Below are 27107 nucleotides of genomic sequence, written 5' to 3'. Positions count from 1 at the left end.
CCATTGTGCCACCTTAGCCACCCTTTGCCCTTCATTTTTGAGAAGACTGTGACATAAGGGAGGTAACGCCACGACAAGCAAGGGAATTACATTTGAGTGAGGGACTATTGGGCTAAGTAACCAGTCTCACTTTCTCCTCTAGAGCCATCTGGGTCCAGTGGCCAGATATGAATCAGGACGACTGGAGATGGCCCTGGATGCCAGGCAGCCAGTGTTAAGTGACTCGCTCAAGGTCATACCGCTTGTGAGTAACAGTCGAACTTGAGATGTCTAAAAGGGAGTTGTGGATGAGAGACTGAAAGTCATTAGAGAGACTGAGGCAAGATAAAGTAAATGTGAGAATCATCAGCATGGAGATGGTGGGATTCATAGAGATCCATGGGAGCTGCTGAAATCACCGTCTCATCAGTGATGTTTACAGGGAGAAAAGGTCCCAGGACAGAACCTAGGGGGCACCTAGGTTAGGACATGAACCGATTAAGATGCAAAGAACAGGGGTGGCTAGGTGGCACAGTGGATAGAGCGCAGGCCCTGGAGTCGGGAGGACCTGAGTTCAAGTCTGACCTCAGACACTTTGTAATTACCTAGCTGTGTGGCCTTGGGCGAGCCACTCAACCCCACTGCCTTGCAAAAACAACAACAAAAATGACATAAGTTTAAAAAAATTTAAAATGATAGTTAAAAAAACAACAATCCTGCAGGAGGAAAATGGATATTTCAGACTTTTCCTTTCTCATCAGCATCAGCACCTCTCCCCCTTCCTTTTTTTGCTCATTCCAGCAAAGTAAATTCTCACAATGGCTTCGTCTGAAGAACCGAGGTTTTAGCTAGGGATAATTTCCAGCCATCTCCCCCCTCCCCCTCCCTCCCTCCTTCTCCCCTCCCCGCCCCCAGGTACCGGGCGCATTACTGAGCATGTGCGGAGATACACGCATGCCCAGTAACCCCTGCTAGCGACCTGCGTGGCGAAGCCCGGCAGTGGCCGGGCGGGGTGGGGCTCTCCCCGGGCCTCGGCCGTCAAGTGAGCCTACTGCGAGGGCAAGGGTGAGTCGCAAAAGGTCGCAGCGTGAAGATTCCCGTCAGCCTCTGGGGCGGAAGAGCCGAGTCCAAGATGTCGGCTGCCGCCGGCGGGGCAGCCTTCGGGCGCCCGAGCGGCTTCGCCAAACGGGTCCTGGTCACGGGCGGCGCCGGCTTCATGTAGGTCACGGTGAGATCTCAGCCCTCCGGGGGTAGGGAGGTGATGGGCGGCCCGGCGTTGAGGATGGGCGTCGGGCCTGGAGGCGGACCCGCCCCAGGGGCCTGGAAGGGGTCCAGCCATCGTCAGAGGCCTCATGCGAGAGACAGACAGACACACACACACACACACACGGATCTTTCTTCTTCCCTCACTTTTAACCATGTCAGCACCGATTATAACTCCCACAGCCACCCATCAGGGAAATGACGTCAAGCCCAGTTCGATTCAGCCAGCATGCATTGTATTTCTGTCTGTTGAATGTGTCCAGAAAGAGATAAGACAAAGTGCAGATAAGGTGCCTTTGTTGATTTTACAGTTTATAATGAAGAGATGACTAGTAACAGCGGCTCTGAGTCACGAGAACTCAGTAACAGTTTAATGAAAGAGGAATAAAAAGTGTTTGATGGGTGAGTTAGTCATGGAAAGCTTGTTAGAGAACCTGGTGAATGAAGGTGGGTGGGAATTCTGCAGGGAAGGGAGAAAGGAGGGCAGTATAGACAACTTGGTTTGGTTTTTAAGTAATTTTAACTGGTATCTTTTGTTCTTACGTTGCCAAATTTCCCCCTTGTATTTCTCTTCCCAGAGAGCCATCCTTTATAACAAAGATTTTTTTATTTTAAGAAAAAGAGAAGAGGGGAGGCTAGGTGGCACAGTGAATAAAGCACCGGCCCTGGAGTCAGGAGTACCTGGGTTCAAATCCAACCTCAGACACTTAATAATGACCTAGCTGTGTGGCCTTGGGCAAGCCACTTAACCCCTTTTGCCTTGCAAAAAAAAAAGTATAAAAAAGAAAAAGAGAAGGGGGGGAAACTCAGTAAAACTTAGCATTACATTAAAAAATAAACAAACTCTGACTACGCATGCAGTATTTTTGTATCCATGAACATCCCACTTCTATAGAGTAGTAGGGCTCCATGTCATCTCATATTTCTTCTTTAGGACCCTGCTTGTTTTTTTTAAATGGTAATTTGTCTTTAATCAGTTTTCCAACCTTGGTCTGACCTAGGACCAGCTTGGGAACAATGATAATTTTTTTCTTTTCAGTTTTTGAAAGGCAATGGGGCTAAGTGGCTTGCCCAAAGCCACACAGCTAGGTCATTATTAAGTGTCTGAGACTGGATTTGAACCCAGGTACTCCTCACTCCAGGGCCGGTGGTCTATCCACTGCGCCACCTAGCTGCCCCTGAACAATAATTGTTAATTATGTAGTGTGGTAAAGTTTACAAAGCATATAAAATATATCACCCTTTTTTGAAAAATCATTCTCTTCATTTTGCAGATGAAGAAATTGAGATTCGTAGAAGTGGTGACTTGCCCATAGCTAGAGTGGCCAGTAGGATTTCAACCCTTCTTCCTTTTTCAAGATGCAACATTTTAGTCATATCACCAGGCTACTTCGTATCTGCAGGCAAGAGAGTTGAACTAAGTAGATGTAAGCCTACTTCTATTCCTGGTTCCACTACTGACTGACTAATTAGTGGGGGCATATTTAAATTACTTCATCCATCTGGGTAAAGTTCTCTCTATAGGATGAGGGATTTAGATTAAAAAAAAAGAGTATAGAAGTTCCTTCTGCTTTTATAATTCTTTTATTTTCAGTCATTGAACCAGAGCTTCTAAGTGGCTAAATCAGTTTTAGGCTTAAGACCCTTAAGTTTATTTGGTAGGTAGAGTTATTTACCCAGTACTGTAGCTCTCATTTTTGGAACTCAGTAAATGTCAGAAATTTCTAGTCGGTGATATTTGATATAATTTGGTGTAGCTCATAGTTCTCATAATAACTGTATGAATTAGCTACTGCAACAAATATTTATTTTCCCAATGAGAAAATAAATGAAATATTTAACTTTTTGCAATTATTTATAAGTTCAGATGAATCAATTATCAATCTTATACACTATTATAATAATTAATAATCATGCCTTAATATGTGAGTTTGAAGAAAGCCCACTTTCATGTTAGGTATTTTATCTTGCATTATTATTATTATTATTATTTATTTGTTCTCTTTGGGAATCAGCATAATTCAATTGCTTTTCCTTTTCTTCCATTTCTCCAAGAGGTTGACTCCTTTTATTTGTAGAACATTACCATCCAAAATAGTCCAGTAAGAGTACTTCACTTATCTGTTTATTACTTGATTACTATAAAAGCATTTTCACCTAAGAGGCATAACTGTAAAGTAATGACTGATTAACATAAGCCCCATTTGAAAACCAGTTTCATTACTTTGTGGCACTTATGTATCTTTTCATTTGATCCTCTTAGTAGCACTGTGAAATAGAGCAGATTTCATGGGAAGTTTAATCTGGTAGTAGTATTAGTATGTAAAGTGGCATGGAGGTAGAATGGAATGTGTTAGAAGATTTTTGCAATAATGTCTAATAACAGAGGAATGGAAAGAAGGAAGACCTCACTCTGGTCAAGAAAATCAGTTTGATTCATAACAATCTATTTGAGTTTTATGTGGAACATGGTAGGTGGAAATCTGCCTTAAACAAGATAAAAATGTGGTTTTGGAGCTTTGGGAAAAAACTTGGGGAGAGAAATTTGAGAGTGATTTTCATGAAGGGGAAATTAACCATTGGATTAGCAAAGGTCTAGGAAACCCAAATCTAATTTGAGAAAAAGGCCAGACACAGCTTGTGTTTTGGTTATCAGAGAACTGGGGGGAATACGAACTTCTGTAGGCCAATAGAAAAGAGATTTCAGGAAAGGATTAATGAGTGGTGGCAATTGCTACAGAAAGGTTAGAGGGATGAGGACTGAGAAAAAGCCATGGGATTGGGTTACTAGGAAGTCATTGATGACCTTTGGAGGAGCAGCAGTTTTAGGGAAAGTTCAGATTAAATGTTTTCAGGCACAGGTACTTTTCTAAATGCATTTTGGACTCCTTGAACCATAGGTTTCTTCTTTTCCAACTGCGTCAGTGGGGAAATAGGGTAAGTAGTTTGCTCATGGTTACATACCTAGGTCTTCTGATCTAATTTTGTGTTCCTTCTGTTAAACCAGGTTTATTGACAACTGTGTTATCAGGGTAACTTGAGCAAGTAAATTAATACTTTTTCCTTTGTAGCTCAATGCATAATAGTTATCAACACTAAGATGAAGATTAGCACCATGACACAGATAACATTTAGAACTTTCAGTTTACAGTTTAAAATTTTACAAAGTCTTTTATGACTTGAAATTGAGACTGACTTTACGCAGCCTGTTAAATGAGTTTTTGAGTCCAGCAGGAATTTGCACTCTTGTTTGGGGTATTTCAAAAGAACTAAATGCTAATGTGTTTCATGTGCAAGATTAGAAATCAAAAATCTTGGTTATAGTTTTCACTTATATCATCTATGTGACTGGGCAATTCTCTACAACCTCTTGAGGGAAATAAGACTAACAGTATAAAAGACCTCCTCCCTCATAGAATTGTTAAAAAGATCAGATGAAATTATGCATGTGAAAGTACTATGAAGTACTACAGAAATATAAAATATTATAATGGAGAGGCTTAGAAGGAAAAAAAAGCAGAAAAACTTGCCATTATCTGGTAAACAAGTTGGAAGATACAAACTTATTTTTTTCAATAGATAAATTCAATAGATAAAAGACAGATAAAATCAACATACTAGAATTTGGAGGAAATGTAGACTTTAAAAAAAAATAAATTGTCCTCTTTGATTTTATTTTATTTTGCCTTGTAGTGCATCACATGTAATAGTCTCTCTTGTAGAAGATTATCCAGACTATATGATCATAAATCTTGACAAGGTAAGCTTTATGAAAAAATATATTTGCATGTTTAACAAATAATGCAGAAATACAGTTTAATTTAAAAATTTCATATATTATGTTACCTTGAAGAAATATCATAATTTTGGTTAATAATTTTAGTAAATTAATAACTCAATATTTAATGTAAAGTCAATATAGAGTCCTGTAATTATATTTAATTACTTATATAACCAGCACTGAGGGGGATGAAAGGTGGACAGCTCATTTTCTTAGGATATAAAAAAATATTACCCCTTAAGAGGACTTCTTTCATATTGGGAAAGTCCTCTGGGATAGAGGGAGAATATGTATAAGAAATAGATATGAGTAGTGATTTGCATCCAGGGAGGCAATACCTATGTTATTTTGACCTCAGATCCATTAAATAGGAGTTAAAATGTTTTCTTCATCTTGATAATGCTACTGCTAAAGTGAAAACTATGCCTCAAATCAGTTTGACTTAAGCAAGCACCAGTACCACAGAGTGATGTGATAAAAGGTCAGGTTTTCCTTTTATACTCAGAGAAAAAGATTCTAATTGGAAGTAGTATGGTTATGATGGTCATACAAAATCAATATCAACAACCTTAGATCACAAAGAAGATTTTTATTGAGACTTGAATGAGTTGCCAACTGAAGTTCTAAGAGGATATTGGTCATTAAATGATGAGGCCAGTCACAGACACCTTATTCATTATTTGGTTCAACATTTTTATTTTACAAATGTTGAAACAGCCCCAGAGAGGTTCAGTGACTTATCAAAGCCATGCACATAGTAAGTAGAAGAGCCAAAGTTTGAACATTCTAAATTCAATGCTCTTCTCATTACAAGCTACTGCTAACTTAAAAGTTTAAAATAGCTACAACTGACCCTTCTGTAGTTATCAAAAATTAATTGATAATGTTACAGTTTTTTGGTGAAAATCAGTGGTGCTTTATGATGACTTTGTTGCTTTTCTCCTTTTAAGCTGGACTACTGTGCAAGCTTGAAGAATCTTGAAACCATTTCTAACAAGCAAAACTATAAGTTTATACAGGTATTGCATCTTTCTTATTACCATTCTACTTTTCCTATATATTTTGTTTAAAGTCTAATTAGTCATAAGAGAAAAGAAAGATGTAAACTGGCATTGAGGAAACAAAATAATCCTCATTTGTAGATGACATGATAACTTAGAAAACTTTCAGGGATAAGCAAAGATGATTTAGTAGCTTCAGCAAGGTAACTGTTTACTAAAAAAAGAAAAAAAAATTCAGCATTTCTGAATAGTACTAAAAGTATTGATGAATTATTGCTTTCTAGGAGTTGGACTACAATCAATAAATACAAACATACAAAAATTTACAAACATAAATTAGAGATTTGGTATTTTAACAGTCATTCCTTTAAGATGTTGCTTTATAGAAGTAGATAAAAATAATTTTTAAATAATCTTTTGGAGAAGCAAAACATCAAATAGAATAGCTCCATGATAGGAATGCAAACAACTAGGGGAAGGACTCCTGCTGGACAAAAATTGTTAGGAAAACTAGAAAGTAGTTTGGGGGAGGATGACTCCATATAATACAGTAAGTTTCTAGTGGTTTTTCAATTAATTATCATTACCTGAATAAACATTTCTTAAGTATTGTATTAAGTGCTAGGGATACAAAAACCAGAAATAATGCAGTTCTTCACACAAGGTGCTTAGACTGTATCTGAGGAGATATATACCCTTTCAGAATCAATTTATTCCCTTTTCAAAGATATTTTTGTTACTTTTTTCCTTGATAAGTGATACAAACAGTTCAAATGCTCTTACTACCTTTCTGTTAAGGCTTATATGCACACATTAAACTATTTGCTAATTTGATTAATTTGTAAATTGGCAGATTAGACCAGCCCTAGAGCAACAACAAAAAAAAAAGCTTAAGAAAAAATTACCAATTTTAAAACATTTATGGGAATCAGGAAATTTTTGTAATATTAAAGTAGTGTGATTAAAAAAATGTTTATGTTGTTTTGAACTCTTTGTTAATTCAAATATGTGTTTAAAATAAGTTAAACTTTTTTGTAACTTTTTAAAAAGGGTTACCAAGGAATTGTTTTCAATAAAAGCACTTTTTAATTAACTATTGTTTTCAATTCCTTGAATCCATCTGTTTTCTCTTATCTGAAATAAATCTTCCTATGTAGCCTGAACTAGACAGGAAAGTTTCTAAGTTACTATTTCTATGAAGATTGGTTCATTTACCAAAAAAATGAACTGGTTTTGGATGAGAGGAAGGTTTTTTGTTTTGTTTTGTTTTGTTTTACCTTTGAGGAGTTAAGACTATATTTAACAGTAAAAATGTATGCACCTTTAAATTTCTTCTTGGTTTTCACAATTACTTAATTACATATTTAACCAAATATGAGTTCTTTTAAGAGCTCATATACTCATAGATTTACAACTAGAAAAGGCTTCTTAAGTTTATTAAGTCCAACTCTTTAATTTATGGATAAGAAAACTGAGACCACATTTGAAGCTCTTGGCCACAGATTAAAAATTTCTGAGGCAGGTTTCAAATCCACGTCTGACTAAAACCAAATCTAGTGTTTTAAAACACCTGTGCTTCTCTATTTCCAGGACTGGAATTTGCTTTTTACATAATAGGTCCTTGAAGACATTATTTATTTGTTCATAAAATTGGAAAAGAAGCTTTCTTGTTGTACAGTTGACTAGGAATGATAGAAACTTTGAGAATTCTCTGAACCTGAAAACAATTGAATATCCCTTTTAGTATGCCTATATTGACTCTTTAAGGGCCTCATTTCTTTCTGCATGATCCCTTTGCTGCCTTAGAGAGGTTGCCTGACATCTAAAATCTCTTCCCCAAATACAATTGTAAACTACTTCAGCTTTCTTCCAGCTGGTAAGCTCTTGATTTTACATTTAGATTTTTATTAAAATATTAGGTCTCTGGTAAAATCAATTTAAATTTTTAATAATCTGGATTTTTAACTACCCTAGAATTCATCATTTACTTTAACATTGTTCCTATGGAACTCGTTTCTTTAATATTTATTGGAAAACATTAACATTCTGGGAGATGCCTTCTGGCCAGCATTTAAAGCTTAATGATTTAATTTACACACAATTCTAATAACTGTAATTATTTGATTCCTCTGGAGACTGCAGCTTGGAAATAAGCAAATTAGAAGAAGAAAGGTTGCAAGGGACCCTCCATTGTAGCAGAATCTACCACTCTAAAAGGACAGAAGAAAGGAATTTATTGAAGCAATAATTGATGCATTAATTTATGGGCCTGAGTTATTAAGGAAAAAATAAATTATATTTATTGTACTCTTTACAGAAATATTTTTTCAGAAATATTTCCATCTTAAAAGGTTAAAATATTTAACAGTTAAGGGATATTCTTTCAGCTAGAACAGTCATTGATGCAGAATATTTAATTTCCCCACTCCTTACTCGTTTTTCTGCTTGGTTTGGTTATAATGTTGATGTTTATCAATTGTGTAAATATTATATGTAAATGCAATTTTTTGTTATAGTTTTTATTTATTTGTTAAAAATGATTCACTTGATACTTAGAGAACTAATTTCTCTCTATTATCTTATTTAGGGTGACATTTGTGAACCTCACTTCATAAAACTGCTTTTTGAAACCGAGAAGATAGATATAGTACTACATTTTGCAGCTCAAACACATGTAGGTGAGCATTGTTGTATTTTTAATTGACACATTAAGCTTTCTCAAAATAAGTGTATATTCACTATTTTTTTTTTTTTTTACTTATTTTGTCCCTTTCACTCCTTTTCTGGTAATTCCAGACACCTGAAATGAAACTAGTTTGGCAAGATTTCAAGGTCTTTGGGCTTTTTTTTTCCACTATAAATTAATTTATGGTTTGATCACTAAGAGAGACAGAATTGTTTAGTGTTTCAGCCAAGGGATTTTCTTCAAACGTTATATTATTTAGATGCTTTGTGAGTGGAAAAAAATAAATGCTTAAATTATGTACTGCTTTTCAATATGCTTGTTAAGTTTGCTTTTTAAGCAACTTTTTCAACTTTTATTAGCCTCCCAATTCCTCACTTCCATGTTTGTTGAAAAATCAGCTGTTCTAAAATTGGACACTACTGTATTATTTGTCTTTTATATCCTGACTTCTTCCAAAAAAGAGTTTGACATTAATTGCAAAATATTTATTAAAGGCCTTCATGTGGTTAACACCTCTAGGCACTGGAGATAAAGTACAAAGAATGATGCATTCCCTACTTGCAATAAGATTGCAGTAAAAGGAGGGAGACCAGTACATATAAAAATACATAATGCATGTATATAAAAACACTAGATGCAAATCTAGATGATAGATATAAAGTGGCTTGGGGATGAGGACACTCTTGGTTGTAAGACTCTGGAAAGGCTTTTATGTAGATGATGGGGCTTTAGCTGAGTCCTAAAGACTCCTAAACATGGAGACAAGAGGAGAGTTCATTTGTAGGCATGTCAGACAGCTAATACAAAGGTTACCAAGAAGGAGATTGTAAAGGGAAACAGAAAAATTGTAAAAAAATTCTAATATTAGTAATATGAGAAAAAAACATTTTCCTCTTTTTTCTTTAGAACATAGTTATGAAATGAAGGACTAGAATTTTGATTTTTTTTAAAAATCTTTGAAAAGTTAATATGTATCTTTTATATTCTTATTCAAGTGATATTTTGTGTGCTTCTTTAAGCAATATTTTATGTGTTTATTCAAGAAATAACTATTCTTTCCTAAAACTATGCTAGGTACTGTGTGAGATAGGAAAATGTGAAACAAGTTCTCTTTTTATTCTAGTATCATCTTTCAGATCATCAGATTTAGAAGGCAGAGACTTTGTTGGCCCAAATTCATTTAGACTTTTATTATATATCTTTAGATGACAAACAAGAACAGTTAAAACTTTGAAATAATGTAACACTTTATTCTGTTTTTAAATTTTGAGATTAAATTATTGTTGGCAAGTCTTCCTTGAAAAAATCTCTTATGAAAATATCACAGTTCTTATAGTTTTATATAATAATTATTTTTGTTAGTATTTTTAAGAGATTGAATATATATAATATTTAAAGAAATAATGGGTTGAATATAAGAAAATATTGTCACCTGTATAAAGATTAAAAAATAAAATCTACTTGGAATGAAATTTGACTATAATTTAGTGACAGCCCAGGATAAAGACACCAACCCAACACAGGATTGTTCCTTGCTGTATATAGTATATACTTTCCTTGAGGACTGTGTTGTAGCCTTTCACCCTGGCCAAATAATCCTCCACAGAGTGTACAATGAGTAGACTGCCTATGGCCACCTCCGCTCTTAACCATGTCCTGAAATCAGAGACCCCAGAACTCTTAGCCCCATCTAATCCATGGTTCAATTCTCTTTGATCTTAACCAGCCCTCAAATTCCCATTTCCATGTTAGTTCCCCCCCCCCCCCCACCCCCCGCCCCAGTCCCACTAGAATGATGGATGAGAATATTTAGGAAGACTCGAGTTTAAATCCAACCTCAGCCATTAACTACTTGTGTGAGCCTGGGTAAGTAAATACCGCCTCCCTTAGTTTCCTCATTTGTAAAATGGAGATAATAAAAGCATCAGCTCCACCACCTCCAGGGTTATTGTGGGGATCAATGAGGTAATATTTGTAAAGCACTTTGCAAACTTTAAAGTGCTTTATAAATACTAACTGTTAGCATTATTATCATTAAAGTCATGTTATCCTAGAACCAGTAATTTATGATTTTAGCCTGTAGGACCCAAAAAGCTACCTCCAATGCAAGGCATGTGTTGGGTAAGCATCCACATAAAACCATAGCTCCTGAGCCTCCATTGATGCATTTACCTTTATTATACCAAACAGGACACTTCACTGTAGAGCAAAAGACCCTTGATCAAATTAGCAATACAAGTTACCAGATAAATTCCTCATTACACAGATGGCCACATTGCCAGTGTGGGAGAGAACGTGGAAGGACAGACAGACACTTAGGGAATGGATTGGTTGGCAGTGTAAAGGGGCATGAATGTTGGGATACACAACCTCTGATTCTGCGCATGGGTCCAGGGCCTCTCCACTGTGCTTTCCCTCTGCAACTGTCTCCATTGTGTACTTAACAAGAACTGCTGCTCTCTGGTGTAATGCTACTTCTTCTAAGAAGCTTAAAGTCCTTAACTCATTTATAAGGGTCACCAGACACCTGACCTCTACTTGCTAGCTAGTAAAATCCTTAGGCATTTAAAAAAAAATCTGCCTTTTAAAATACTTGGTCCCTACAGCTGTCCTTTGAGTCTTTCAGTCCATCTCTTAGCTGAGTTAAGGGTAGAAAATTCATTTTAATTCCTATCATTTCCTGATTCCCTCAGATAATTTCTCTTATCAAAACTGAAGAGGAACCTATTGAAACTGTGGGATTCATGGTCCTTTTCATAGAAATCTCTAGGTTGGGGAATATCAAAAGGACTATATGCTTTTCCTTTACTTTCTCTCAGAAATCCAATTTTTACCTTTACACACACACACACACACACACACACACACACACACACACACATATATCTATGTGTAAAATTGTTAAAATGGCAATTGAAGAGAATTTCTATTAATAGATTTTTTTTTGACTATTGTTCTTAGGTTGGAATCTACTGTTTATTATAGTCTCCCATATGTGATTCTCCCCTTTTCCTTTTAATCCCTAGAAATTATATAATTAGATTTGATGTCCGGGTTCATTTAATCTCTACTGTATTTAGTTTTGAATTTCATATGTTTTTACTTTAAATTTTTTAAAGATCTTTCATTTGTCCGTGCCCTGGAGTTTACCTATGTCAACGTTTATGGTACCCATGTTTTGGTAAATGCTGCTTATGAAGCCAGAGTAGAAAAATTCATTTATGTGAGCACTGATGAAGTATATGGTGGTAGCCTTGATAAGGTGAGTTTGGAAAACTTTATATTTTATTTGCTTTATTTTATACTTTTTTAAGGATAGACTTAAAAGTAACCACATTTCTCAGACTGAGGTTTTTAAAAAAGTATTCTAAAAACCATGGGATTTGATAAAAATTGTCATTTATAAAAATAAACCTTTTTATTAGCAAGTGCTTTTTTTTTGGCAATTATTAGTTTGAATGGAAGAAAGACTGGAATTAGGAAGGCCAAATGATTGGTTGCTTTTATATTCATTGGATTATGGGTTTAGAGCTGGAGGAAATCTAAAAGGTCAACTATTGAGACATTTTACAGATGATCAAATAGATCCAGAGAGGTAAAATAACCCCAGAGACTGAGGGAAAAATGTGACCAACTTGGGAGCTTGAACCCAAGATCCTCAGGTTTCATATCCAGTACCCCTTCCACTGTCCTGTGCTATCTGTGGTTTAGCATGTAATGGGCACTCCATGAACAAGTCATGGACACAAAATATGGAGGGAGAGTTGATATAGATAGCAATGGATTTCACAAAAAAGTCTGGGTGGGCACAGACAGCAATCCATAATGTGGAAGGTGAAATAAATCTACATAAATATAGTTTAGTTTTGAAAAGTACTTGAATTTTAGTTGATTTCAAGCTTAAAATAAGCCAGCACTGTGATATGGGTGCTGGAATGGCTAGTGTATGATTTCAAGCCACTTAAGTAGGAATATGGGGAGTTAGATCAAGAACAATATTACTAAATCCATTGTGTTTTGTACTGGTCAGACCACAAGTAAAATATTACATTCAGTTATGGACACATTTTTAAGAGAATTATTTACAAGATAGAGTACATCCAGAGGAGAAGAATGAGGGTATTGGGAGGGACTTGGACTGGAAACCATGTCAGTTGAAGTAATTAGGAACGTTTAGACTGAAAAAGGGAAGAGGACAGAGGGATGTGGTAGGCATCTTCACAGATTAGATAGACTGTAATAATTAGAGTTTATTTCTCTGTGGCTTCAGAGGACCAAACCAGAACCAATGAATTGAAATTATAGGAAAGCAGATTTGGGGTCTTTATAGAGAACTTTCAGACACATCTCTACATTGAAATGAGCCACTTCCTTAAGGTTTTGAACTCCTGGTGGTCAAGCAGCAACTAGATATTCACCTATTGGGAGTGTTGTATTAGGTTTTTCTATATCAGTTGTAGCTAATTGATAATGTAATCTTCTCTCATTCTGAGATTTTATGTGCTTGTGATACTTAAGTAGTGTATATTAAATGATTATTCATCATATGGTGGGCAGCAATCTTAAAGTCTTATTAATAAAACATTGACATGATTTTATAACATCTGGCTAAGTTGTTAGGTTTTATAGACAAGTAATTACTCCTAGTTTCTTTGCAAAGTGTGATGATTAGAGCTTGGAGACAATCACATTCTTTATCACTATTGAATTATCATGCTATACTTAGGTATTTTAAAAGAATTTATTTTTGAATGTTGCAGATTTAAACATTTGCTGTAGTTTGAGAGGCAACTTGCTATAATAGTTAGAAAAGCTGATTTTTGGAGTTAGGAAAACCTGGGTTCAGATTCTGCCTCTGACTTCATGGCTTCAGGCAAGTCACCTAATTTCTCAGTACACTAGAACAATTCTCTTTAGACCCTAAGTTGAGGAGAAGGTTCCAGTCTACTTTAGAAATCCCAGGGAAATCCCAGGTTAATTCTTTGTACTGTAATTTATCATTGAACAAAAGCTAAAAGTATCTTGTTTCAGTTCATCTAAGATAAGTTTGAATTTCTTTAATATGATGAACATGTCAAGTTTGTGATATATTCACAGTTTGCTTTGATAGGCATTAAAGAAACAAATAAGTGTGTATGTGTGAGCTAAAAGCTCCTTAATATTCCTTTTTACAATTAGGAATTTGATGAATCTTCACCAAAACAACCTACAAATCCTTATGCATCATCCAAAGCAGCTGCAGAATGTTTTGTACAGTCTTACTGGGAACAATATAAAGTAAGTATTCATTTCAGATATTTATGAAATAATCTGCAATAGCAATCATTAATCTTTCACTTATAGATAAGGAGACAGTTGCTGAGCAAAAGTTTTGGGTTAAGTTATTAAAATCAAGAAACAGTTCTCTTATTTACTATTTTATGTAGGAAAAAAGTAGGAACCACATGTTCTTTTTTACATGTCAACATTTAAAACACTAACTGTCCACTTTGTTAATATGTTAAAAACAGAATTTGATAAATTAAAGGAAAAAGATAATGTCTCAAATACATTGAAATACTTATGCTATTAGAAAAGTGAAAGTTCTTTTGACAGTGCTTTCAAAAAATACATTAATGATTTAGAACTGATTAATAAACATGACATGGCACTTTAAAAGATTAAAATAAGAGTACTCTGATTGACCATTGACCCCTCCGATTAAGTATCATTTGGTAAAAAGGAAATATAAAGTGGCATAAAAATAATATGACCATTCATGAAGTAGGTATGGTTTTTTTTTTAACCTTTCAGAATTTTAATTCCTACAAAGAAAGGAGCTCAAATAATAAGTCCTCATGGGTAAGGAAGAAAAAAGGGTGTTGGTTCTTTTTTCCCCATTGGGATTCCTTGGGTTGAGGAAGTCAGGAGAAAGGCAGGAGATAATATAAATTACTTCATGCCCTATTGATTCCTTAGGAAGAGAGTGGATTGTTCACAGTTGCTTTGTGACTTGTTGGCTATGAAATTTGTTAAGATTCAGTTTACAGTACCATAATGATTTCTAAAAGGAAATGATGCTGCTATAAGGACCTATGTTTGTATTATTTACTTTAACTAAGTTTGTTCTCTTGCATGTTAAGTTAGGGCAATTAGGCATACAATCCTACTCCTTCCTTTCCCTCAAGAGAAAGCAAGCAGGACATTACTTATTGAATTTATGTAAAAACAAGTGCAAGTTCTAGATCAGGGCTCTCCAACGTTACTTTTAAAAGTTTTTATTGAAGGGGCAACTAGGTGGTGCAGTGGGATAGAGCACCAGCCCTGGAATCAGGAGTACCTGAGTTCAAATCCAGCCTCAGACATTTAATAATTACCGAGCTGTGTGGCCTTGGGCAAACCACTTAACCCCATTACCTTGCAAAGACTAAAAAAAAAAAGTTTTTATTGAAACAATAGCCTTTTGATTTGCCATTTTAATTTAATTGGTAGTAGCCTTTGTGCAATTTAGTAAATCCACAAACAGCCGCATAAAATTGCCCTGCAAGCTGAATTTTGGATAGCCCTGCTCTGGATGTTAGAAATTTGCTGTCATCTTCAGTTCTGTCCTACAGGTTATGTGTAAATACTCATTTTTTAATGTTAAGTTCAAAACAATAAAATGAAATTAAAAATCAAAAAAGTAAAAAAGTTAATGGAAAGAAAGAAAAGAATCAGAAGATCAGATTACAAATAAAATTTCATAATAAAAAAGTGATTGAGAATGAAGAGATAAAGAAAATCTGAATTTAATCTATTATGTGTTGAAGTTAATTGTAATTACTTTGCAATATAATTTTCATTTATTTTTAATGTTTTTAATATAAAACTTTTAAAAGTTAAAAAAAAGTAAATGAGGTCCTTTATACTTATTATCCAGTGGGTGGAGAATAGGAGGAAAAAATCCCTAATGTACTTTTGCATCTGTCATCATGGTAACTCCCCAGGGAGCAGAGCCTTTCCACTCTTTTCCAGGTTACCTTGAGTTGGAGAACTGCTTCACTGTGGGTTCTGTCTCTCAAAAATTTAGTTAGAGGTCCCTAGTTTATAAATTTTAAGAGAGAGCACCTAAGAGACATCCTCTCTTGTTGCCATCTTGGCTCCGCCCCACTTTCTTTGCTTTAAAGGTTCATTAAAGTTTTCACAGATTTCTCAGTAGTCTTCATTTGGTCACTTTTTAAGACACAGTAACGTTCTGTTGCATTTATATATCATCATTATTCAGCTTTTCCCCAGTTGATGGGCACCTGCTTTTTTTCCCCCAGTTCGTGCTAGTTTACCACCAGCAGTCTTCTCTTTCCTATGGTATTTATATTTGGACTTTTATATGTTTGAAGAATTGCCCACAAATATTTTAGAATAAATAATAATCTTTATTTCCATATTTTTCCTAGAAAAGGAGAATTGTGTAGCACATGTTAAGATCTAACTTGGGTTTAAAGACTTAACCTAGGGGTGGCTAGGTGGCGTAGTAGATAAAGCACTGGCCTTGGAGTCAGGAGTACCTGGGTTCAAATCTGATCTCAGACACTTAATAATTACCTAGCTGTGTGGCCTTGGGCAAGCCACTTAACCCTGTTTGCCTTGCAAAAACTTAAAAAACAAAACAAAACAAAAAGACTTAACCTTAGCACATTTCTAAAAGTACCAACAGTGTAGTGTGCACTGGTGTCAAACTCAAGTAGATGTAGGTCCATGGGGTTGCATAGTGATTTTAGAAAACTACAAGTTAATGTGATCTGCTTTGAATTGTATTTTTATTTGTTAAATATTTCCCAGTGATAATTTAATCTGAGTGGAGAGCTGTCTCTGCAGTAGAAGATCTTTACTTTTTGGGATCAGAGACTAAATTTCAAGTCTGTTTTTCCTGCCTGAGTAACCTCTAGCAAGTCCTTTAACTTCACTCAGCCTCAGTTTCTTTTTTGGCAGTTCATGCTTTAAATAATTTGTGATAAGCAGAGAGAATGAGGTAAAAATCAGATACCTTTAAAAATCATACCTACCTTTATTAAAAAGCTTTGAGCTTATGGTATTTCTTTAAAAATTATCTTTTATACTTTGAAGTTTCCAGTTGTTATCACAAGGAGCAGTAATGTTTATGGACCACATCAATATCCAGAAAAGGTAAGTTTTGGTTCCAATTAACTTACTTTTAGCAATGATTTGCCTTTCAGTGTGAAAAATTGTTTTTAGCTTTATTCAGCTCACTCCAATACTCTATCCAGATATCATTTAACCTACCTCTTGGCCTTATTACTAGCATTGTCATCCTGATACTAGTCAGAATATGGAAAAAATTTAAAGCCTAGGTTTAAGATAGATTATGCAGTATTATCTGAGGCTTAAACACAAATTGATTGTTTTGCCAAATTTTTGACAGACAGAATGAGAAGATACATAATTGAAATGTTAAGAGAATAACCAGTCTCTTATTTCCTAGTTCAAGTATCCTAACTCCATTTCTCCATTTCTCACTTGGTTGTATTGGCCATATTTGCAAATAAGATCATGCCACATTAGGAAGAGATTAAAATTTAGCTTTACAAAATTTCAGGTGGTGTTGCAATCATTAGAGTAGCAGTTTTCTTTTCTTGCCCTGTATATTATCTTTCTTCAATTTATTATAAAATTAGAAATAAAATAAGAAACCACATTTTGGGGTAATATCTTGTAAAATATTTATCTTTGAATTTTTCAGAAACCTTTTTTTAATCCAACAAAAAATTGGGCATGCTAGCGGATATGGTGTAGTAACTATCTATCATCTGGGACACATAAGCATATGATATAAAGTAGTCTCAAGTATTCTCAGAGTTCTAAGAAGTATAAGGTATATATGAGTGCCTTTCCATGGACTTCCCACATTAAAAAAAATTCAAACCTCTAAAGTAGACCCAACAAATCCATGCTTTCAGAATTAAACAGATTTTGTATAATAATGTTAATCTTCTACAAGGGAATCATAACAACAGCTAATCTTATAGAAAAATCAAGTAAATATGAATGTGACCTAATTGCTCCTAAAAATCAGAATTAATGGTAAATATTCTCTTTAGGTTATTCCAAAGTTTATATCTTTATTGCAACACAACAGAAAATGGTATGTAATTCCCCCCTCCCTTTTTTTAATCTCTTCCCCTTCCTTACCTGTTCTTGGTACATGTTGGTGTGTAATAACTTATTAATCATAATAGTTGATACTAATTACCATTGTCCTTAATTATTTTTCTAATGGGAACTCATGAATCAACTATAACTATTAAATGATTATATTTAGTTCTCAAGTGTATTTCAGTCAATAGTATCAGAATTGTACTATCTCTTTACATGTAACTTAACTTTATGTTCACACTGTAGATAGAACTGGATAAATTTTCAGCACACATTTCTAATAGGAAAATTGGGACATAATTTCCTCTAAGGGTGCAGCCTGGAATCTCATGTTGTATTGGAAAATCTGAGATAACCATTTGGGCCTGGTAAATTCATATTGGGAATAATCCTTTTAACCTGGTGTCAAGTCCCTGACTTCTTTCTTAATATCGGGAACATAAAATGTTTGATGCCATTATATATCAGCATCTAGGCACAATTCTGCTATTTTTTTTTTTAAGAATTTTGCAAGGCAAATGGGTTTAAGTGGCTTGCCCAAGGCCACACAGCTAGGTAATTATTAAGTGTCTGAGACTGGATTTGAACCCATGTACTCCTGACTCCAAGGCCGGTGTTTTATCAACTACGCCACCTAGCCACTCCTCTGCTATTTTTATATTAAAAATTTTCATTTGATGATGGTACATGACTGAATTTTGTTTAATCATTTTAGTTGCATTCATGGTTCAGGACTTCAAAAAAGAAATTTCCTTTATGCTGCTGATGTAGTAGAAGCTTTGCTCACTGTCTTAAAGAAAGGGAAACCAGGTGAAATTTATAACATAGGAACCAATTTTGAGATGTCAATTGCACAACTTGCCAAAGAATTGATACAGTTGGTAAGTATTCATTATAAAAGCTCAGGATTTTTATAGTTGAGTTCTGACTTAGTTGAATTAATTACTCATATAAAAATGAACACTTGAATAAATTATTTGAAAATATATTTGCAAAAATGTAATTGTAGGTATTAAAATTATACCTTTGTGTTATAGATTTTCATTTGTCATTTGTTGGTATTAAGGATAATAGGGAGAAATTGAGTTTTTAACTCAATTCCTTTTTCCTTTCCATTAAAAAAAAGGCAATCATTTGTATTCGCATAAAAATCTCATTAAAAAACAATGTATCTCTCATTTTGCTTTATCTAACCCTTTTCAGGGTTAATTTCAGAATTAATCATGTTTTATGTTCTCTTGTATTATATTTTGACTTAAATCATTCTCCTCTTTGACAGATCAAAGAGACTAGTTCAGAGTCTGAAATGGAAAATTGGGTCGATTATGTTGATGATAGGTAAGAAATGGATTCAGAAACTTACAAAAGAATGATCAAGTCTAAAGTATCTGTAAAGTTCTAAAACTTTAGGACTTAAGTCATCTAATTTCTTTTTAAGTTGAACAACACTGAAATCATCCCAGGCAAATTAAATTTTGTCTGATTCCCAAAGATTGGATTTTCTAAAGACCTTCCTAGTGTTTTGACTCTTATTCTAAAGAATATTTTACATATAATAATAATAATGAGATTTAAGCCAATTTCTTATTATTTTTGTCATCAGTCTATACAATAAGTAGCTCATCATGAGCTTCTATGTACTTGAATCTTGTTGGTGTACAAGTCAATTAACTATTCATCCTTGATACCTTCACAGAGAAGGGGATAGGAACTGACTTCAAGTCCAGGTTACAAAAGTGGAAAGAACAGTCGCTGGATGTAAAAGTTAGATGACCAGGGTTCAGGTCCTGAGTTTCCCATTTACATGTATGACCTTGGGCACACCACTAATCAGTCTCTCTCTGTGTTTGAATTTTCTGCTTTTTATTACTGGGAGTTGAATTCCATAGCTCCAGGATCCCTTCTGTATCTGTGATTCTCTGAGCCCAGGATTTGCTCTGAAGCATAGGGCTTATACCAGCTGCTGCCATGGTCTAGATTATAGATATGAACCTAGTCCTTGAGAGATATATGCTCAACTGGCCTTTGGAGATGCAGGATCTCAAGGTCTGGGTTCCTCAGGGGACCTGATAAGGATTTTGTTGTTTCCCTGAATTACTTATAGTTTCTACTTCCTAGTTGTGCAATCTTGGCTAATTTACTTAATCTATTTGCCTCGGTTTCTTCAGGTGTAAAATGGTAATAATAGTAGAGGATAATAATATCTTATGGTATTGCTTTGAGGATCAAATGAGAGATTTGTAAAAGGAAGCACCTAACATAATCATTGCTGTGCACACATTGTAGGCTCTGTAAATGCTACTCTTCCACCCCTCCTTCCCCTAAAAGAGTTAATAGATTTCCAAAGACCTTCCATGGGGGACTTGCATGTTGCTACAACTTGACTATTTTCAAATTGTTCTGGAAGTTATTGTCCTCCTGTCTACTGTCAGGTAAAAAGTATCAAGTGTGTACTACTGCAAAGAAAATGCCAAACAGTTATCTGGCTGAGGGAAGATTACAGAAAAGAAATGATGATTATAGCTCCAGTTTGGTTTCATAATAGTGAGTCATGCTAGCAGGGTTATTCATCTGGTAGAAATGGAGAGCTCAGGGATGCTGTAGATAAAGTTTACTTAGATTTTAGCAAAGTATTTGACAGAAGGATTGAGGAGGATGTATCACCATAGCAACAATCATTACTTAGTGCTTGTCTTTCCAGGGCAGGAGTTCTTTATTTTTTCTGTATTTGTCGCTTGTTTGTCAATCGGTTGAAGCTTATGGACTCCTTTTCCAGAATAGTTTACTTAAATGCATAAAATATATAGTTATAATGGACCCCCTGAAATCTATCCACTGACCCCTGGGGAATCTGTGGGTCCCAGGTTAAGAATTCCTACTCTTTTACTTAGGTTCTTGGACAATAAATGCAGTCTTTTACCTGTATATATGAGTAAAGACATGTTAAATTTGGACCAAAATTTATAATGAAATTTTTGATTTAAAAAAAAAGACCAAGAATGTTATTTCTTTAGGTTCTGAGTTCATTATGGTATTGTCATGGTCACTTTACATCATTTAAAGTTGTAATTGATAATTATGTATATTTAAATATATGTCATTTTTCCATTTACTCTGGTTTTTTTGTAGACCTTCCAATGACATGAGATATCCTATGAAATCAGAAAAAATTCATGGTTTAGGATGGAGACCTAAAGTTCCCTGGAAAGAAGGAATAAAGAAAACAAGTATGTTTAAAATCCCCCTCCCCCCCAGGGGTTAAGGTTAGGAATTTGAAGGGAAGGAAAATATGATGTAATTTAAGAATACTTTAGAGCTAGATTTGAATATCAATATTATTAAATTTCAGTTGCTATGCATTCCTGTAGAAAATAAGAATCCTATTGCATTTGCTGACAAATAGCCATCCAAATTCTGCTTAAAGACATTTAATAATGCTAAATTTCTCCTCAACTCCCAGACTTATTTTATCCCTATTAAATTTCATCTGTTTGTTTCTTAGAAAGGATAGGATAATGAGCTCCAAGTACTGTGTCCTCATGCTATCATCCATCATATTAGCAGGACCTCTCAACTTTATTTCAATAAGATTGCTGTTTTTACCAGAATCATTGATAAAAATGTTGAGCAGGACATGACTAAAGACCAAATACTTGAGACATTCCATTAAATGTTCTCCAGATTGATTCATTCATTCATTAATCATCACTTTTTGAGTCTTGACATTCAGCCAGTTCCACCACCTGTTTAAATTTAGGGTTAGGTATAACCTTTCTCCTTTGATGGGGAGATTAGGGGAATGAGTCTGATTTCATTAGTGTGAGGGAACTCTCCATTGCAAATCAGTGACTTAGTAATAGAGATCAGCTTCCTAACCCTGAGGTTAGTGTTCTTTCCTCTGAGCTACTTATAATTATAGCATCATTGCTTTGATTGACATATTTAGTAACCTTGTCAAAGAAGGAAATAAGATTAGTTTGGTATGTTTGTTCTTAAGGAGCCCCTTCTGTTGTATATCACCTCTTTCCTTTCTAAGTGCTTACACAAATCATCCTTTTAATAATTCATCCTAGAATTTTAACAGAGTCAGAGTACTTTGCCTTCAGTTTAAAATATCTATGTTTTTAAGGGAAAGACAGGAAAATATGGTTGTTGATTCTTACTCAACTCTGCAGCATTTTTCCCACTTATCAGAATTCCTTGATGATTACCAATACATTGATCAGTCAACATCTGTGATTTTTTTCAATGTCCTGAGATGTAATTTACCTGTGTCATTTGACGTCACACTCATCATTTATTTTGAGTTCTAATTCATGCTTAATCTCATTCTCTTTGGCATAAGATAAAATAGAAGGAGAATATAAGTGAAGTTCTTTTTTATTGTGGTCTTTGGTCACAGGATCACTTTGCCTTTCTTGATTATTCCTCTTGCTCTCCAGAAAAATTATCACTTGCATTTTTATTTTATGACACTTAAAAATTGTCTTTATTTTTTCAGACATTCCCTTTCCCTTGGGTTATCCCCATCCCCACCCCAATTGAACAGTTTTTGAAACCACTCATTAGAAATATTCAGTAGGGGTGGCTAGGTGGTACAGTGGATAGAGCACCAACCCTGGAGTCAGGAGTACCTGAGTTCAAATCTGGCCTCAGACACTTAATAATTATCTAGCTAATGGACAAGCCACTTAACCCCATTTGCTTTGCAAAATCCTAAAAAGAAAAAAAAAAATTCAGTAGATCTACCAAAGTAAATTCTGTTTTGCCATGTCCTCTCATCACTTATAAGAACTAGGTCATTTCTTCTTGTTCCTCTGATTTGCTTATAAAGTCACCTTTTATGTCTAAGCCATTTCGTCCTTTTAGAATTTATCTTAGCATATGGTGTTGGGGTGTTGATCTTTGCCTGCTTTGTGCCTAACCACTTCACAGTTGACCACTTCTGGTGGCCCAGAAATGAGTAGACAGTGGGGAGGCATTATTTCTTATCTATATTTATTTAAATTTGTAAAAATCTGTTCTTTTCAAAGTCCTTAAGAGATATCAGCCTGTACAATGATCTATATAGATCTACAGTTCTACAGAGAATTGCTCAACTTTTCAGCTGATTTTTAAGGATTTTTTAAAAATATTAAATATTTTAGTAGGAATTCAAGAAACATTCAACACATCCAAAAAATCCATTAGATAAAAAAGATTAGGTTTTTACATGAACAAATATAAAAAATTTGCTGATGTGACCCAATGAAAAAGTATGAGATGTAAAGGCAAGAAGGAGTTAAGATCCCCCCTTTGCCATTTACCAGCTATGAAACTGTGATTTCTTTGATTCTCACTTTGTTCTATAGCTAAATGGGAATAATATCTGTAGATTTACCTCCTTGGGGTGTTCATGAGGATCATGAAAGATAATGTACCCTTAAATGTTAATGGCGTATATTTTTTTCTGTTTATCTGCCTTCCTGTCTGTCTGTCTGGCTCAGTGTCTTAGCTGTTATAATTATTACTGTAGATGGGTTATACTCAAATATTTAGAAAACCTTGGTTCAGGCTTTCAGCAGAGTAAGTTGAAAAAAATACTCATCTGAATTCAAAAACGTTCACCTTTTTAAAAATGTTATCAATTGATGGGGAGAATAAAAAAAATTAACCTTTGAAGACTTGTTTTAAAAAAAATGCCAGCAAGATTATTTTGAACTGTTTTTTATCTCATTAAAAGTACTTGTAAAGGTTAATTTATTTGTAAGTCCTAAATTGTTATTTTCTGTATTTGAACAAGTTCCAATTTTTAGATTCATACATAGGGTGATACAAATTCAGATGTGCATACACACACGATATACATATGTATATATGTATTGCAAGTTATATGTAAATAGCTAAATATGGAAATACATTAATCATCAATCTTTTGAAAATATATAGCAAGTTAGTTTTTTCCCCTAGTTTTTCTTTGATGGAAAGAATTTTTTTTTAAGTGCTGTAAATTATGATAGTTGACATAGTAACTTTCAAGTATTATGTGTTTAAAATAATTGTGTTCAAGAAAAGTTAACATTTTTTTCTTTTTCATATCAGTTGAATGGTACAGAGAGAATTTTCACAATTGGAAGAATGCAGAGAAAGCTTTGGAACCCTTTCCTGTGGCATAAACATGTTACAATCAGAAACATTTTGGGAGAGAAGAGAAACATTATTCCTGTGGAATAAACACTTTACAATAATCATCATTATGAGAGAAAAGAAGAAAATTGATCTACCTCATAGATACTTGATAAGAATTCAAGTTGCCAAATAGAATCTTCTTTCTTTTTGGAAGTAGATTCAGGTGTTTTTGCACAAAATCTTAAGGGCAAAATTATGTTATAAATTAATAGGTGTTCTCATTTCTTGGAAGAGTTGTATTATGAGTTGGCTTGATGGAATTTTGTTGCACTGTAACCGTGTTCTCAAAGGCTGATGCGACTTTTCTGCACAATAGGATAAACAACAGAGTGAATTAAAATGTGGAGAAGCACAGATTAAAGATGTATCTACAAGGTAGAGTTCGTCCCTCAGTTCAAAAGTCCCATCAACTAGAGACCAACTTCATAAGTGATCCATTGATCCAGAAATCAATCATGAGTAGTGAAGGCATCACCTACAGGGCCTGTCCTCTGCTCCTACACAGTGAATGTATTACAACTCTACTTGATCTGCTAGGGATTGTTATAAATCTGAATCTTATGGTAATATAGAGTAAGTTTGTATCCTAATTAAAGCTTGAAATTCCATTAGATGGTTTACCATAAAATGAAAAATACCTGTCTGTATTAAGCAATAAAACTAGAGTAAGAAGAAAACATTTCAAGCACTTTTTAATTTTGGTACTTGATTTTTATTAATTGATCAACTTCAATAAAGTTAACTGTGCAATTAAAACTTCTAAAGAATATATTTTTAAAAATAGGAATGTAAGATTTGTATAAACTTCTAAATTAGTTATTTTAACTACAAAGAAATTGCCTTGAGTTAAAATAAAAAGGAAATGTAGGGGCAGCTGGGTGCCGCAGTGGATAGAGCACTGGCCCTGGAGTCAGGAGTGCCTGGGTTCAAATCCGGCCTCAGACACTTAATAACGACCTAGCTGTGTGGCCTTGGGCAAGCCACTTAACCCTATTGCCTTGCAAAAAAAAAAAAAGAAATGTGCTGCTAGTATAGCTTTCATTTTGTATTTATGAAATTATGTCATATCAATGTTAATGAGATTCATGTTTTTCTATTTTCATTTAAAATATACTGTATCTTCATAAATATGTGTATATAATAATTTTTCTGTATTCATGACCAAAAAATGCATAGCTTGACCAAATTAGTTTAAGTGATGCTAGAAACTTAAAACATTTATTCAACAAATATTTTTTGGTGAATACTTTATACTTGTATCATTGAACTTAAATTTTTTTTAAGGGTTCTTTTTTTTTTAAGAAACCAAAAATTTTTGGATTTAATTTTTTTTTTTTTAGGTTTTTGCAAGGCAAATGGGGTTAAGTGGATTGCCCAAGGCCACACAGCTAGGTGGTTATTAAGTGTCTGAGACCGGATTTGAACCCAGGCACTCCTGACTCCAGGGCTGGTGCTTCATCCGCTGCGCCACCTAGCCGCCCCTGGATTTCATTTTTAGAATTCCTTTTTTACCATTAAATTCAGGTCTTTTGCTGTCAAGATTAATATTATTTCTCCTAATTAGCATCATTATCTTGTTATGAGGGGAAACATTATTTAAATTTTTAACATTTATAAAGTTTATGTCCACCCAAGTCATTTCCTAATAAAGCATTTATTAACATATCTCCTGTCTCATTGAATTTTTTTAAACTTCATTTTGAACTATGATAGGCTTAGCTCTTTGCAACAATACACTGATCAAAGAAAATTCTATAAGACTTGTGATGGAAAATGCCATTCACATTCAGAGAAAGAACTATGGAATTTGGATGTAGATCAAAGCATACTATTTTCACTTTTTTTAATTTGTTTTTTCTTTCTCATTTTTCCTTTTTGTTTTGATTATTCGTTTTCAATATGAGTAATATGGAAATATGTTTAAAATGATTGTGCATGTATAACCTATATCAAATTGCTTGCTGTCTTGGGGTGGGATGGGATGTAGAGGGAAGGTGAAAATTATATGAAAATGAATGTTAAGAACTATCTTTACATGAAATTGGAAAAGGAAAAAATAATATTAGTATAAAAAGTAATACTATCCTAATATCACAAAAAAGATCCTTAAATATTTAGGATTTATTAATTACTTAAAAGAAAAGGTAAATGACACTATTCTAACTTGTGTAAATGGGAAGAATAATAAGGGAAAAAGCATGTGAAAGCTGGGATCAAATGTATAGCTCAATATGTTGTGAATCTAGCGTATCTTTACTTTTTAGGGAGATTAGTATTGGGTGCAGAAATCTCACCAAGCCATTCTTGGAACTGAATTAATTCATTTATAAAGATGTTTGGCAAAGGCAGGTGAGCCTCCCAAAATATTTATGGCTATCTTGAAGTCATTTTTTCCAGGAATTTGATTGGAGAAGTGATGGTGACTCTTGCATTTTTTTTTAATATAAAGTTTACCTTTTCTTTGTAAATGTCCCAAAACCTCAGAGGTTATCCAAACTGATTGGTTTATTAATGAAAATGGACAATATGTGCATGCTTCACAACATTGCCTCCCAGAGCATCTGTGCATGGGGACAATTCAGATATTGATCTCAATGTCCAAGTCTAATGGCCTTTTTGAAATCTTGATCCTTTTTTGACTTCTCTTGTAACTTTTAGCACTATTACCCACCTTCCATCCTATCATCTTTCTACGTTTACATGATATTGCTCTCTCCTGCTTCTCCTTCTTGACCACTCCTCAGTCTCCTTTGCTGGATCTTCATTCAAATTTTGCCCCCTAAGTGTTCCCCTGAGACTCTGTCTCGGTTCCTTTTCCCTATCTATTTTCTGGTGATCACATCAATTCCCCGAATTCAGTGGTCATCTCTATACTGAATCTCAGATCTGTTTATCTCCTGAACTGCATTCTCATATCACCAATTGTCTCTAGGACATCTAGAATGAGTTCATGTCTCATGGACATCTGAAATTCAACATGTCCAAATTGGAACTTGTGACCTCCATCCCTATCCCATGTTTTAATAATAGCACTTCTCCAGAGTTTTGAGGATCAAATAAGATAATATTTATAAGGAACTTTGCAAATCTTAAAAGTGTT

General features: G+C 34.4%; 1 protein-coding gene across 3 annotated transcripts; it reads left to right on the top strand.

Annotated features, from left to right (window-relative positions):
- The first annotated feature begins 1099 nt into the window (after positions 1 to 1099).
- TGDS (TDP-glucose 4,6-dehydratase) lies at positions 1100 to 25672 on the top strand. 3 transcript variants are annotated; one of them, XM_074191901.1, is made up of 14 exons: positions 1100 to 1197; positions 3553 to 3560; positions 4143 to 4179; positions 4936 to 5002; positions 5974 to 6042; positions 8612 to 8702; positions 11830 to 11972; positions 13889 to 13987; positions 16793 to 16852; positions 17785 to 17828; positions 18555 to 18720; positions 19119 to 19177; positions 20969 to 21066; positions 23921 to 25672. In XM_074191901.1, the coding sequence occupies exons 1-14, from the start codon at positions 1112 to 1114 to the stop codon at positions 23992 to 23994; spliced, it is 1101 nt and encodes a 366-aa protein (XP_074048002.1). In that variant the 5' UTR covers positions 1100 to 1111; the 3' UTR covers positions 23995 to 25672. The 3 variants fall into 3 exon arrangements, with proteins under 3 accessions (XP_074048002.1, XP_074048000.1, XP_074048001.1); XM_074191899.1 differs by lacking the exons at positions 3553 to 3560; positions 4143 to 4179; XM_074191900.1 differs by lacking the exons at positions 1100 to 1197; positions 3553 to 3560; positions 4143 to 4179 and adding an exon at positions 2579 to 2669.
- The last annotated feature ends 1435 nt before the right edge of the window (positions 25673 to 27107 follow it).

Source organism: Macrotis lagotis, chromosome 6 (assembly GCF_037893015.1).
Source record: "Macrotis lagotis isolate mMagLag1 chromosome 6, bilby.v1.9.chrom.fasta, whole genome shotgun sequence".
NCBI lineage: Eukaryota > Metazoa > Chordata > Mammalia > Peramelemorphia > Peramelidae > Macrotis > Macrotis lagotis.
The sequence above is the reverse complement of the archived record's forward strand: the minus strand, read 5'-3'. Positions and strand labels throughout refer to the sequence as shown.

Coding starts and splice junctions, on each gene's coding strand:
- TGDS (XM_074191901.1), top strand. CDS start 1,112: ATGTCGGCTGCCGCCGGCGGGGCAGCCTTCGGGCGCCCGAGCGGCTTC. Junction 4,180..4,935: donor TGCGTCAGTGGGGAAATAGG/GTAAGTAGTTTG, acceptor TTTGCCTTGTAG/TGCATCACATGTAATAGTCT. Junction 16,853..17,784: donor CACATCAATATCCAGAAAAG/GTAAGTTTTGGT, acceptor TATTCTCTTTAG/GTTATTCCAAAGTTTATATC.